This window comes from Strix aluco, chromosome 25, assembly GCF_031877795.1.
Source record: "Strix aluco isolate bStrAlu1 chromosome 25, bStrAlu1.hap1, whole genome shotgun sequence".
In the NCBI taxonomy this organism is placed as follows: Eukaryota; Metazoa; Chordata; class Aves; order Strigiformes; family Strigidae; genus Strix; species Strix aluco.
This window is the reverse complement of record NC_133955.1, coordinates 8,572,165-8,586,111: the sequence shown is the minus strand read 5'-3', so window position 1 is coordinate 8,586,111 and position 13,947 is coordinate 8,572,165. Positions and strand designations below refer to the sequence as shown.

Below are 13,947 nucleotides of genomic sequence, written 5' to 3'. Positions count from 1 at the left end.
CCGCTATTTAACCGAGGAGGCGTTTTACGACGCGCGAGAAACACCATAAGAATAAAGTTTATTTACGGGCCTGCGCGGCCGGTCCGCCGCTCGGGGGCCAACCCGCGATTTTCGGCGGCGCCGCGCGCACCGCCCCTGCCCACGTGACCGGCGGCCGCCCCGCGCAGGCGCTCTGGGCGGGCCCCGCCCCCGCCCCGAACTACCGCTCCCAGAGGGCGCCGCGCGGCGCCTGCGCAGCTGCCGCTGGGCGCTCGGGCCATTTAAATGTGTGTGAGGGAGACGGCGAAATGGCTGCGCAGGTCGCTGCGGTGCGCGCCGTGTCCCGGGCCCCGGAGGAGCCGCCCCCGCTCCCCTCGGGGGACCGGCCCGGCCGGCCTCGCGGCAGCGGGCGGCGGCGGCGGGGCCCTCCCGGCGAGGCGGCGGGCGGGGGCAAGCGGGCCCGGCTGAGCCAGCAGCTGCTGGCGGGGCCCGGCCCGGCGGAGCCGCTGCCCCCGGCCGCCCTGCCCGGCCTGCCCGCCGCCGGGCTCTTCACCTTCTCCCCGCTGAGCCTGCCGCCGCCCGCCGCGCTCGAGGAGCGCCGCCACCACCACCACCGGCACCGCCCCGCCGCCGGCCCCGAGCCCGGCCGCCCGGCCGCCGGGCAGCCGCAGAAGGCGAGGAGGGGCAGCCCCGCGGACGGGGCGGCCGGGCGGCCCGGCAAGCGAGGTGAGGAGCGGGGCGGGAAGGCAGCGGGGCCGAGCGGCCGCCGCCCGCGCGGCCGGGCCGGTGCCGCCCGCCTCGGATCGCCCCGGCAGCCCGCCGGAGCCCGCCCGCCACGTCCCTCGGCGGCGGCCTCGCCCGCCGCCCGCCTCGGCGGGGCTCGGGCTCGGCCTCGCCCGGTCGAAGGCGGGAGCCGAGGAAAGCGCCCGGAGCCCCCAGGCTATGCCCGCGGCCGTGGGGGGGTGCGCGGGGCAGCGGGAGCCGCCCGCGGGTCCGGCAGCCCCGGTCGCTGTTTCCTGCCGCGGCGGGGCACGACGCTTCCCCCGCGCTGGGGCTGAGCGCGGAGCCGGGGCGATGGGGCGGGGGGGGCCGAGCCGCAGGCCCCCGGCGAGGAGCGGGGGCTCCGCCGCTGCTGCTCTGGCTCGGGGGCTGCTCGTCAGAGTCGCTCTCCTGGCAGGTTCCGCACACGAGCGCGCTGGCGGTGAGGCGTCCTTCCTGCTGTGCCTGCGGTAGTGTGTGCTAAACCGAGGAGCTGCTGGGTTGTTGGGGCTTTTCGCTGTAGTTTTTTAATAAGTGCCCCGGGCTTTCTCTGATAGGAAGGCCAAAACGCCTCTGGATTTTGGGGGGTGAGTGAGGGTGTCTCTTTTTTTTAACAGTACAGAATGACAGTTTTGGTTCTGCACACCAATTTGTGATAGTAAAAAGCCTCTTGGTGAGAGCAACGTAGATAAAAAGCAATTACAGAAGCTGCTGTAATAAAGATACTGTGTTGTGAATTATGCTTCAGGAGCGTATGTGGAGGTATTGTGCCAAAGAAACTATAGATGCATGTACTTAGAAAAGTTAGGTATAGAGTGTAAACTCTAGGTCGTACTGTCTTAAGAATGGGCAAAACTCTTACGGGGAGAGACTTTTCACTACTGCTTAATGCTTCTAAACCATTGTGTTTGAATAGTGACTGTAAAAGCTACTGGATTGTAAATGTCAAAGTTTAGCTTGATAAATGTTGATAAAACTACAGAAGTAGTAGATCTTTGTAGACTGGGAGCGTCACTGTGTGTCAGTTCTAACCCAGTAATCAAATGAGGCCTTTTAACGAAGGCTGAAACACTTAAACTCACCACCTCTGGATTTCAGAGGAAAGCTGTTTGCTAACTGGAAGTCTGAAGCTCTTCAGTACTTGTCCCGGACTGCACATGTAGTGGGTTTTGGATGGGGCTGTGTTTCTTTTCCTGTCTTTCACTATCAGTTTTTAATTCTATAATCTAATTAAACTGCTTATTTCTTTGTATTATTCATATCTTTGGCCACAGGTGACAGTGAACATCTCCAGTCATTTTGCCGTTTAATAGTGGTACTGGTGTGTTCAGTTATGTGATGTCTGATAGATTCAGAGTAGCTGAGTGATTGACACTGCTGTTGCTCTGCCTCACTGTGGGAGCCCATGGTTTGATGACCTGGCTATAGCTTTCTCTGGGTTTGAGGTACTGGAGGTTTTCCATTTATTTAAAGGAATAATTAAACCGATATTTCCTTCAAGATTGTCACGCATTACCGTAATGTCACTGTCAAGCTTCACTTAATACAGAGGTTGCTCTCACTGCATAGTGGGACTCTGCTGTGTTCGGTGGGTGCAGCAGCAGCCAGGATAGCTTTTATCCCGAAAATAGACCAGTGTTCACTGGAAGTTCCAAAATACAAAGAGTGCTGGGTGTACGTCTGCTATTAGGGAATATCTTCCAACAGGAAGAGACTCTGAATTAAAACTAGTGCACATCTGAGGTTTTAAGACTATATCTAAAATTAGAAATGCTTACAATAAGACACTTCTAACAACCAAAAATTAACTTAGAAAGATCTACAGGGAAGTAGTCCCAACAGCTCAGCAGTGGCGTGGAATTCTTGTTTAGTTTCATCTTGGAATCTCTGGTCCCCCCAGAACAAAGATCTTCTGTGTGATTAGTACGTTCACTGCAGTTAGTAAAGCAGTATCTGTACTTGAGAGCCTGGTGATTGAGTAAGCTTATGCACGCGTAACTTCCGAGGCTTCCAGAAAAGCTTATGCAAAGAACTGTTTCAGTTGGCTTACCAAAACAAGTGATACCACCTTTCTTTTCCCAGTTTCCCTAGCTGTAATACAAAAATAAGGGCATTTGCTGTTTGTAAAGGCTAACAGCAGTACTGTGAAAACTTGTATTTCAGGTCCTAAGACAATTGTATGAAGTTACTATTAAGCAATTAACTCTCTTTGCTTCATGAGTAATTCTGTTCGTTACACCGGGCTCTTATGAAGGTCAACGATCTTTAGTAAAGAGCTCCAACACCAAACTAGTAACAATACAGTTAAATACTGTGGGTAGACCAAGTAACTTGAAGCTGCATGTATTTATCGTTACACCTTTTCCAGTAAATCAGTGTAACATGTTTTTTTCTTTAACTTCAAGTACTGCAAGAGAATAAAGAGCGAATACAAACTTGGTAACTTTGCAGATAAAAAAAGGAAAAAAGTTCCCTGTGCTGTGGGAAACTGAAAAACTGAGGCTGTTGCTTCTTCTAGTCAGGTGTTGCCTTCAGCAGATTTTTCTGATCCCCGCAGCTACCCTGGGAATACGGCTCTTGGAGGTTTCTGTGCATTGTTGGCATGAAATAGTTCTTTGATTCAGGCAGATTAAAATCTTGGCAATTGGATTTTTTAACAGCTGGACCATCAAGATTTCTAACTACCTTTGTCACTTGCTAAATAATTATTTGAATTAGCTTTTATTTCTAAAAGATGAGCAATTAAACTATTACATTTTGCCTAACAGAACTACTTCTTTACATTTTATCTCTTAGCCTTTAGCCTTTTACAGGTTGATTGACCTTTAAAAAAAAATAAAACCAAACAACCTCCTCTTAACTTCTAGCTCGGAATTAATGGGGTAAGACTAGCAAAAGATAGTTGAAGATGTGGATGTGGTGATTCAGATGCTTTAATACGAAAGATAAGCAGTTTTTTGGCCAGAAACCGAACTACTCTAAGTATTTTTACCTTTAAATGTCAATAATGCTTGTACCTCTTCAGCTGCACTCTGTTTTGCTCCTGCATTGTGTATCCAAAATCAGGGAAGTGTTCTGTAATCAAAGTCTTAATGTTTAAATGTTACACATACTTGTTTATCCTCTTCCCCTGCATGGCACTGCCTTAAATGTCAGAAGTTATTAATGTACTTAATTATAGATGTTCTGAAATGTGGACTCCTTTTAAAGATATTGTAATAAATATTAAAAATTGAAATACTTCTAAAATATTGAGCTTGAGTTTTGGAAAATTTCTTTAATTCAGGGATTTCTTTGCATAACAACTGGATGTGCTGCATTTTTTTGTTGTATAAGTCATGGGAGTCGAAGGTCAAGGTGTGACTGTCGGTCAGTCTTCTGGGAATAGATAGCTTTAGCAAATGAGAGGTCTTGATTCTTCTTGGGTGAATATGCTGCAACTGTAGAACTCTAATCTCCTCTTTATTGTTGCTGCAGAAACTCCAGATGAAAATGGCAAAACCCAGCGAGCTGACAGTCTTATTATGAAGAAGATAAAGAAAAAAAAGAAAAAGAAACACCGGGAAGATGTGAGGGGAAAACGCCTGAAGATGTACAACAAAGAAGTGCAGACGGTGTGTGCTGGACTCACTCGCATTGACAAAGAGACTCTGTCTCAAGGACAGTGTGATAACTTAGAGATGAACAAGGAATCCTTCAGGTATCTGAAGGATGAGCAGCTCTGCAGACTGAATTTGGGTATGCAGGAGTATCGAATACCCCAGGGAGTACAAACGCCGTTTGTGACGCACCAGGAGCACTCTGTTCGCAGCAGCTTCTTGAAAACTGGCACTAAATTTAGTAACTTCATTCATGAAGAACATCAGTCCAATGGCGGTGCTCTGGTCCTTCACGCTTACATGGACGAACTCTCATTTTTGTCTCCAGTGGAGATGGAGAGATTTGCAGAAGAGTTTCTTGCGTTGTCATTCAGTGAAAATGATAAAAATGCAGCTTACTATGCTTTAGCCATAGTCCATGGAGCAGCTGCTTATTTACCAGACTTCCTGGATTACTTTGCTTTTAACTTTCCTAACACTCCAGTGAAAATGGAAATTTTGGGCAAGAAGGACATTGAAACGACAACAATTTCAAACTTTCACTCTCAGGTAAGAACTGTTTAAAGGCATAAACTTTGCACAACACCTAGGTTTGATTAATCTCATTAATCCAGAGCAGGGATGGCCTAAAACAGGTGAGGCACAGTGGCTTTTCCTAAGCAGATGAAGGAGGATGATGTCGGGACTACTGCTGCTGTGCTGTGCATTCCTGACTCTGCCTAAAGCGCTCTGGTGCCCACTGGTAGTTGGTGGGTCACGTTTCGGACGCTGCTAACCGTGACCTGTAGGAAGATCTGCACTGGTCTTCGTGCAGACTTTCAGCTGATCTTCTAAACTTGGGAGAACACTGACACTGTTCAAAACAACAGACAAGTCTGTGTTAGGAGTTGTATAGACTGCAAATACTAACACTGCTGCTTCTATTCAGTAGATCTGTTTTGGGTTTTTTGCAGTGACACTACTTTCCAGGTTTCAAGTATGTCATTCTCAACAAATCAGCTTTTTTAACATCTTAATTCTATCAGTAGCTGATGCTGGGTGTTTAAACTTTCCATCTTTAGAAAGTTGGTTGCAGTATCTTTTTGATTGCCTTTGAAAAAGCCTTTCATTTAATACACTACCTTGACTTCACAGTAGGCTTAAACTATCTTAGATTCTCCAACTGTATCTCCATGTAATTTAAATGGATGCAGCAGTAATTAAGCTAATTTCGAGATTCCCATGTGAAAACCCCTTGTGTTTGGCTCTTGTGATCAAGCTTAGCAGTATCTGTGAACATACAGCGACATGACAGTTTAGATCAGTTTCGATGGAATAAAACCTCTTCCTGCTTAGTCTAGTCTGAGAACAGATTCAAACTGCTGATTCCTTTCAAAGTTTTTATTCAAGACCTTAATTACTTTTACTGCTTCACCTGTTGGAAGGAAAAACCTGAAACTCGGTAGTGGAGTGTCCTTCAGGACTGTTGAAACAGACCTTCTTTAACAACAGGTTTTGAAAAGGGAATGTTTGTGGATGGGCTGTCTAGATCTCCAGAGTTTGCCAAATGCTTATAAGCAAGATTTGCAGTTACTGCTCTGCAGGAAGTTGCTGCATGGTCACTTGTGGAGCCTGTTGATGCCTTCCAGCATTTACCCTAGACACCATTAAATGAGTAATTCTGACACTTAGCTTATGAATTTGTTTGACAATGAATAGCTGCTGCAGCACTTACTTTAAACCAGCTTCTATTTCTTGGTTTATGTGCTGACAGAGCTGCACAGGGGTGCACAGTCTGAGCATAAAGGAGGCTTCTGCGTGGTACACGCCTGCGCTCTGCGGGTGGGGAACCTGGCCACGGGTTGGGTGGTAATCTTCTGTGTTAGCGACTTAGCTGTGTTCTTTGGCATCATGATTACATCCAAATTTACTTTGAGTACATGTGGTGACCCCCTAAAATGGCTAAACAGTGCCAATGGGGTATTTCACAATTACACTTTTTCTTGGTGAATGTCTCCGTCTTGTGACCAGGAATAGCTTCTACTATAAATACACGTGAGGAATGTATGGTAATAAATAAGAGGCTTCGCTGGGTTATAGTCCCTGCTGGTATTCCAATTAATTCTATTTTAAGTACTGTCTGAACTTGATTAAGACGGAGTCGTGACATAAGGTTCAGTTGGTCTAAAACACCTCTAAACCCAGCTTCAGCATGACCCGGTTAATCCTCTCCGGCTGAAGTATGTTGGTGCAGTTCACGTGCTGAGCAAAGGTAAAGTGCAGTTGTCACGACCCGTAAAACAGCTAACACGGGACTCTTCAGAGAATGTAGATGGTGGTAAGGTATCTAGTTTAAGGATGCATTTAAACCAATGGTGGATTCAACTGTAGTAGCTGCATGCTGCTAAAACTCCAGTTTTGCAAGCTGGCTTATCTTTAAATAGAGAAGGGTGAAATGCCCTGCTTCAGGGAGCACGGGGAGGGTAAGCCTGGCTGGTTCACTGCTGTTCCCTGGCAGCACTGTTGAGGAACGAACAGATTGGCTAAGCCTTACTTTTGGACCTTCCTGTATGAGAAACTCTGCAATACAAAAGCACTTTATAGTTAAGCCTTTGCAGATTAAGCAAGTTACAGTATTGTGGTGTGTAATACTGATATTAAGTCACCTCCATTCTTGGTTGAGCCTCTGTATGCACGAGCATGTTTGCGGTACTGGACCAGACTGTGGCAGGGGGATGTCAGCATTAGGTACTCTTGAGTCCTGGAGACCTGCTGTCAAGGAATCAAAATTTGATCTCTGAACTGAAGGTTAATGTGACCTTTGGCTTGTACAACATTCAGCTGGTTTGTGTACCTTTTCAGACAAACTGAATTTTAGTAGGAAGTGTCTCCAATTCAAACTAAGGACTTTAATCTGCAAGACTTCATAAAAATCTAGAGATAAGTAACTCCCTTGCAAGGTGAATTCCTTTCTCAGGGCAGTGAGGACAATGTAAACAACATTTATAACAAAACACTCCAGTGTGTATTTGTAGTATAACTGTCTGGTTTCTGTTTATTAAAATAATTAAGCTTCAGTGTTCTCTGGATTTTTTTTTGCTTGCATTGGCTCTGGGTCATTTGTTGTAATAGTGTAGTGCTAAAGCTAAGCTTTAGTTTGGAGCTATTCACTTGGACTAAGAGCTTTCAAGATGCAAGTCACTGAGCAGTATTTTTTTCACATAAGGCCATACTTCGGTGTGAAAGTTCTTAGCAGTGCAGCCAGAATGAACTCTTTTTTTCCCTACCAGTTGTTTCAGTACAACTGCTTCTAGGTCTACTCAGTGAATTGGAATGTATCTAGATTTGAAAAACCACTTCTGCTTTCTTTCCAAGAAACAACTGATCAACTGCCTGATGCGTTCGGTGTGGCCCGAAGAGCAGTTGGTGTCAGGGCGGAGGGGGGGTTCTGGGAACAGGCGGGGAGGGAGTTGGGGGAAGCAGGTTTTGCATAAGCTGCTGTTGCTTCTGGGCAGGAGGTGGGAGAAGCAGCCAACAGGTGATAATAATTTTCCTAATCCTGCAACATACTGTCAGAAAAGGTTACTCTATTCCTGACAGCTTTGGTTAATGAACCATGTCACTGGTTTTCTGCCCCATCTTAAGTTTTCTTACTCCTAGGAAAAGGTCTCTCATTCTGGAAGGGCAAGTTTGTTGGGGTTTTTTGTTTTTTTTTTTTCAGAAGCTATCAAAGTATGAAATGGAGAAATTGTGTATCTGTACTGCAAACTTTATTTGGTTTGTCACTTAAGCCATATAAATACTGCCTGATGGTCTTACTGAAATATCTGAGAGGTTTTAGTCAAACACATGACCCTTGCTGTAAGGGCGGGTCACGCTGTCCTCCCTCCCTCCCTCCCTCCTCCTGGTGTAAACAGTAAGTAAGCCTTCCTGTGTTCTTGCTTCCTTGCAGCAGAGTGTTTGCATGGTTGGTTTTATAGCTGACCTGACGTACTAGAATACCGTCACTATCGACTGATTCATGCTTTTCTTGAAAGGAGAGAGAAACTTGTGAAACTTAACCTCATTTGTCTCAAGCTTATGCCTCATCTGTCAGCCCTCCTCTTACCCTGCAGCGGGACACTGCTTGCTTAACCCTTCGTGAGCCAGGGGCCTCAGTTACCTCAGTAACATGCAAATACCAGATCTGTAACTTCTACGGGAAACACTGACGCTGTCCGCTTCTGTTCTCCCTCAAGCCTATGAAGCACTGATGGACACGTCATTCATGTTTCTGTGAACATGAAGAGCTAATTTTAAAGATGCCTATAACTTCACTGAGCGTGATGCTGCCTGGAGTGGGGAGGTGTAGGACAGTGATAACTGTTTGGCCTTTTGAAAGGGCACAGGAACCCGAGTGGTCCCTTTCCAGCAGTGGAGGTGGCCGTGATCTGCTAGTGAACAAATTACAGCAGTGAAGGTGCTGTGGTAACAAGTTATTAACTTGACAGCCATGTAAACTGGAATGAGTCAGGTTAAGTTCCTGAACAAGAATTGAACTTTAAACAAAAATAAGAAACTTTGAGAAAGGTCCTAGTGGATGCAGCAAAGTGACTTCAAGTGTTTCATAGTCTCATCTTTCTTCTCTGAAAAGAGGGGTTCATGAAGATGGCTGTGAAATTAATATCACTGTTAAGAGTGCATCTGGAGCACTTGGCACATGAAAGGTCAAGGGAGTTTGCAAGAAGGTGCAGCAAGCAGGTTACTTGGTCTTCCTTTACAGCTGGGTGGTTTCGTGTCTGTCCCATGAGTAAGATCCCTGCTCTCTTAGATGGTCACGAACGTGCTTGTTATTACACCCAAGGTCTTGGCATACTCCATGTTCTTGAGGCCACTAACCTAACCAGTGGTATTGGTATTTGTGCTGCTCTGCAGGAGTTAAGGATGAGATAGAAACTATATGTGAAGGGATTTTTTGCAGCATATTAAACTAGTAGACTGCTTCCCCTGTGATTGAGGTGCTTGAGATGTGTACTACAGCCTGCTGGGGACTGCTGTGAGTTGGTACATATTTTCAGTGTGAACATGTCCTGGTTTTAATTCTCAAGTGTATGTATTTAAGTTCTATTAAAAACTAGCAAAACACTGATATCCAAGGTTTCCTGAAAGTATTTATAGTGTCTGCTTTATAGCTCTTGAATTCTTTTCTATTTTTTCATTTCATTCCAGTGTGTTTAAAAAAAATAATGTTAAAGCTTCTAGTTTTTCATTCCCTTCAAAAACATTACAAGGAAAAACTGCATATGGTATTATAATTCACTTTAACTTGTGACAAACACCTGTGAGATACTGGTGACTCTCCCCAGGTGGTTTCAGTAGAACAAATCTTGTCTGGAATTAGTCTGTCTGCACTTACTTTAATAGTACCAGGCAATTTAACTGGCTTAAGGACCAAACTTCTCCCGCAGGTGCACACAACGAGGCTAGTGCCACAGCTTTCCACTGCTACTGCTCTGAATTGCTTCCCAGCTTGCTGGTGACACTGTGGCACTTCACTGGTGTTAGATATGAACCTTTACCAGTAATGTTCTAATAGGATTTGGAGACTTTCTCGTAGGGCAACAGCCAGAAAGAATTAACAGTCCCCGAGACTAGTGCCTGGCTCTCAAAATCTGTGTGGTCAAACCCAGAAAGCTGGTGTGTGCTTGTTGAGCTGCTGCTGGTCTGGGTGGAGGTGAGGGCAGCGTGCTTGAGCTGCGCTGCGAAGGTCTGGGGGTGGCTTAGGGGGTGAACTTCTGCCTGTGCAGGTGGAGGCCATGCGGTGCAGCGCTTGGCTTAGGGCTGAGGAATAAAGCTACATGTGAAGTCCTCTTGGGCTCCTACTTAGCTGTTAATTAACATGTAAGCGTGTGCAATCATTGCAGCACTGCCAACTGCATATATACAGAGATAAAAAAGGAGGACTCTGGAAATAGGAGTGAGCTAAACTCCTAAATTAAGGAGCTAAATATCTATGGTTGCTGCTAGAGGATAAAATTGCAGCAGTAACTGTAACTCCTGCTTTATTAGCCTCTCCTAATATACCTTTAACAACTTCATGGAGTAGTTTAACTACATCTGGTTTGTTGGCTAAACTGCAAAGCTTGAAACTAGAAAACATAAAACTAAGCTGCTTCATACATGTATCTATAAATGGAGTTATAAAAGGTATCACACTTTCTGAACATGACTATAAAATTGCAAATTTACCAGTGAGCCTCTGCCCTTTGTACCTGTCCCACCACTGAGCCGTGGAGGTTGCCTGGAGTTTTTCACCGCTGGAACCACTTGAGGAATGTAGAGGGGCTGTTGAAGAGTGAGGGAAGGCTGGGGCTCAGGCACAACTGAGTGTACAAAACGGACCAATGATGGCAGAATTTCTGATCTTTTAAGACTGAATAGCTGCTGCACCTACATCCAACCTACTCTGTGGCCATATGGCATGTTATAGCTGCAGTCCATAGGACGAGGCTGGAGTCTTGTCAGTGGTTCTCCTCCAGGAACAGGAAATTGGCAGGAAAAGTTTCCAGATGACCTGGGAAAGTGGGACAGTCTGTGCTACAGCAAAAAGCTGTAAGTGAGATTAAAGTGTTTCTGGCCACAGCCGTGACAGCAGGTTATATTGCAAATGGTAATCCTAAAATTGTTGTACATGAACACTGGATTTCTAGCTAGACCTCTCATTTCCTCAATTTTTTGTCCAATTTTGTATATACACTATAGCAATATTATCAGAACCACGTAGATTTTTCCCTACAGTCACAGGGAATAGACCTGTAGGACATGACTGAAGTGACGAACGCACGTATTCCTGTAGCATGCAGCTTGACATGTAGAAGCAACAGTCGACTGCACAAATTAGTGGGGTTTAAGTTTGCTGGTGAAGGACTGAGTCACAGTAAAACTTTGTGGTGGAGTTTTCAAGTCAGCCTGGAAGTGTTGAATTGTTCCTGAATTAGTCAAATACTAACTTGCTATTATTCAGACATCAGAAGTATTTCCTGCCGGTAATACAGAGGGGAGTTCTTTTGGGATGCCCTATGGCATCTGTGCTTATTTCCAAAGGCATCGCTAATGAAATAGGTGTAGATGAGCCCAAGAGTCATCTCAGCTGGGGTCTAGTGCATTACATTAATCAATTTTAACCTCTTGTGCCGGAACTAAAGCAGTGGTGGTACTGTCTCTTCCTTTCTGGCCACGCAGGTCAATCGAACGTACTGCTGTGGAACCTACAGAGCAGGACCCATGCGGCAGATCAGCCTTGTTGGAGCAGTGGATGAAGAAGTTGGGGACTACTTCCCAGAATTCCTAGATATGTTAGAAGAATCTCCGTTTCTCAGAGTAAGCAGTAACTTGTGATGTTTTGGTTAGAGCCCTATAGATATTTAAACAGTTCCGAAGTTTTATGTTTTTCCAAGTAATTATAAACCGTAAAGTCTTTTCTCTGTTGCTGTGCTTATCTTTTGGGCTACTGAGGTACATTCCTCACTGTGCCCAAGTGAAAGGTGGTGAATCAGCTGTGTGAATAATTAAAAAATTAAGTACAGTTTATCATATATATGCACTACATATAATCTACTTCCTTAAAAGCTAAGTTTGATAAAGTTAGCTTGGAATGTATTTTACCTCTCAAACTTATTTTAGTTACTGTGCAATTCTTTTGACAGCAAATTTGAACCAGTTTTACCAAAGGCATCATTTAATTTTTCTATCTCACCCAGTGTTTTGTGTTATGTGTGTTTTGTGGGTTGTTTTGTTTTTGTTTTCTTTTAGATGACTTTGCCCTGGGGTACTCTTTCTAGTCTCAGACTTCAGTGCAGGTCACAAAGTGATGATGGTCCCATAATGTGGGTGAGACCAGGAGAGCAGATGATCCCGACAGCTGATATGCCAAAATCGCCATTCAAACGGCGCCGGTAATGTTTTGTTTTCCTTTCCGTATTAAAGGTAAACACTGCAGTCATGCCTGTGTTAGATTTGAGAACAAGGCCTAAGTACGTTGTGTTCACTAGTTCTTCAGAAGGCTGATTCGCAGATTTAAGTTTCATTTTCGTTTCTGTTTCAAACTGGCTTGGTGGAAAAGACAAATACTTCATTTATGATGGTTATTTTATTTCACTACTTTTCATAGGAGTATGTCCTAGGTCAGTGCTGTCTTAGGATTGACACCTCTTTCATTTTCCTTCAGGAGACTTGTTTTATTAATCTGATTTCTGCGGAAAGAGCAGAGTTGGTGGTGGGGGCAGGTGAAATGCTCTAAACCAGCAGAGATTCTGACGCTGTTCATGTCACATTTTAGTGCTAAAGCACTTCTAATGCTTTCTGCCTTCTCAGGAAATGCTGTGGTTTACATAGGCACTTGCTGTCTTTCTCAGAAAAAGTGTGTTGTAGAACCAATTTTAGGAGATAAAGAATTGGAAGAGTGTTTTAATTGTAATTTCAAGCAGATTTTTTGGATATACTACCAAATAACTAAACTTCAGCATCTACTAAAGTAGCTCTCTTTTACATAACATTAAATTCCTGGAAGAATTCTTCCAGCACAAGTGAACAAAAAATTTTGTTTTGGTGATTGGATTTGTTTTATAAAGTTTGATCTCGTGACCTGAATTGTACTTTGCTGTATTTGTTTCAATCTCTTGTTGAATAAATACCTAGGAAAAAAATCAGAGGGAAGTGCTTTGGTCTTTGATTCGAAGCCTGCAGCACACAACATTTTAAGGTTATTTGAATACAAGTATTTATTTTTTAGTAGTCTGAAACATTTTTTAGTATGTCTTTTTATCCTGTTGTAGGTCAATGAACGAAATAAAGAATCTCCAGTACCTACCTCGAACCAGTGAGCCCCGCGAGGTTCTGTTTGAAGACAGAACAAGAGCTCACGCTGACCATGTGGGCCAAGGGTTTGACTGGCAGAGTACGGCTGCTGTAGGTGTTCTGAAGGCTGTGCAGTTTGGGGAGTGGTAAGTGCCACTGAAATGCAACTATGCTGGTAGGGAGGGCGTGATTCTGAACATTTTCTCTCTTCAAAAAGGAAAATTCACAGAGTGGTTTGGGTTGGGAGGGACCTTAAAGCCCATCCAGTGCCACCCCCCTGCCCCGCGCAGGGACACCTTCCACTAGCCCAGGTTGCCCAAAGCCCTGTCCAAGGGGGCTCCAGCCTGTCCAGGTCCCTCTGGCTGGATCCTTCCCTCAGCGTGTCCCCGCACCACACAGCTCGGTGTCGGTGGGAACGTGCTGAGGGTCCCTCGATCCCACTGTCCGTGTCCCCAACAACGATGTTAAACAGCGCCGGTCCCAACCCCGACCCCTGTAAAATCTGTGAATTATTGAGAAGCGACGAGGCTTTGTGCGCAGTGTAAAGGTGAAGTGGGTCATTGGTTCAATGGCACTTTCTGCTAGAAAGAGCTGTAATTCTCTATAACTGAAATTCTTTAAAAATTCCTTGAATTCTCATCTTTTTCTAGGAGTGACCAGCCTCGTATAACCAAAGATGTGGTTTGTTTTCATGCTGAAGATTTCACTGACGTTGTGCAGAGACTTCAGCTGGACCTGCATGAACCTCCAGTGTCACAGGTATCGAACCTCCCCGAGGGACAGCTTGTTCTTAGTG

General features: G+C 45.1%; 1 protein-coding gene across 5 annotated transcripts in view; it reads left to right on the top strand.

The window, feature by feature from the left end:
• Positions 1-251: 251 nt before the first annotated feature.
• LOC141934544 (protein PHTF1-like) overlaps positions 252-13,947 on the top strand; it is a 28,469-nt gene continuing 14,773 nt past the window's right edge. For 3 of the 5 annotated variants that reach the window (XM_074850072.1, XM_074850071.1, XM_074850070.1), the window contains exons 1-6: positions 273-705; positions 4,216-4,886; positions 11,538-11,675; positions 12,108-12,250; positions 13,130-13,297; positions 13,802-13,910. In XM_074850072.1, coding sequence (XP_074706173.1) covers positions 288-705; positions 4,216-4,886; positions 11,538-11,675; positions 12,108-12,250; positions 13,130-13,297; positions 13,802-13,910 — 1,647 coding nt within the window. In that variant the 5' untranslated portion in view covers positions 273-287. Of the gene's footprint in view, positions 706-4,215; positions 4,887-11,537; positions 11,676-12,107; positions 12,251-13,129; positions 13,298-13,801; positions 13,911-13,947 lie in introns of all 5 variants that reach the window. The other 2 variants (XM_074850076.1, XR_012626362.1) reach the window with 2 other exon arrangements.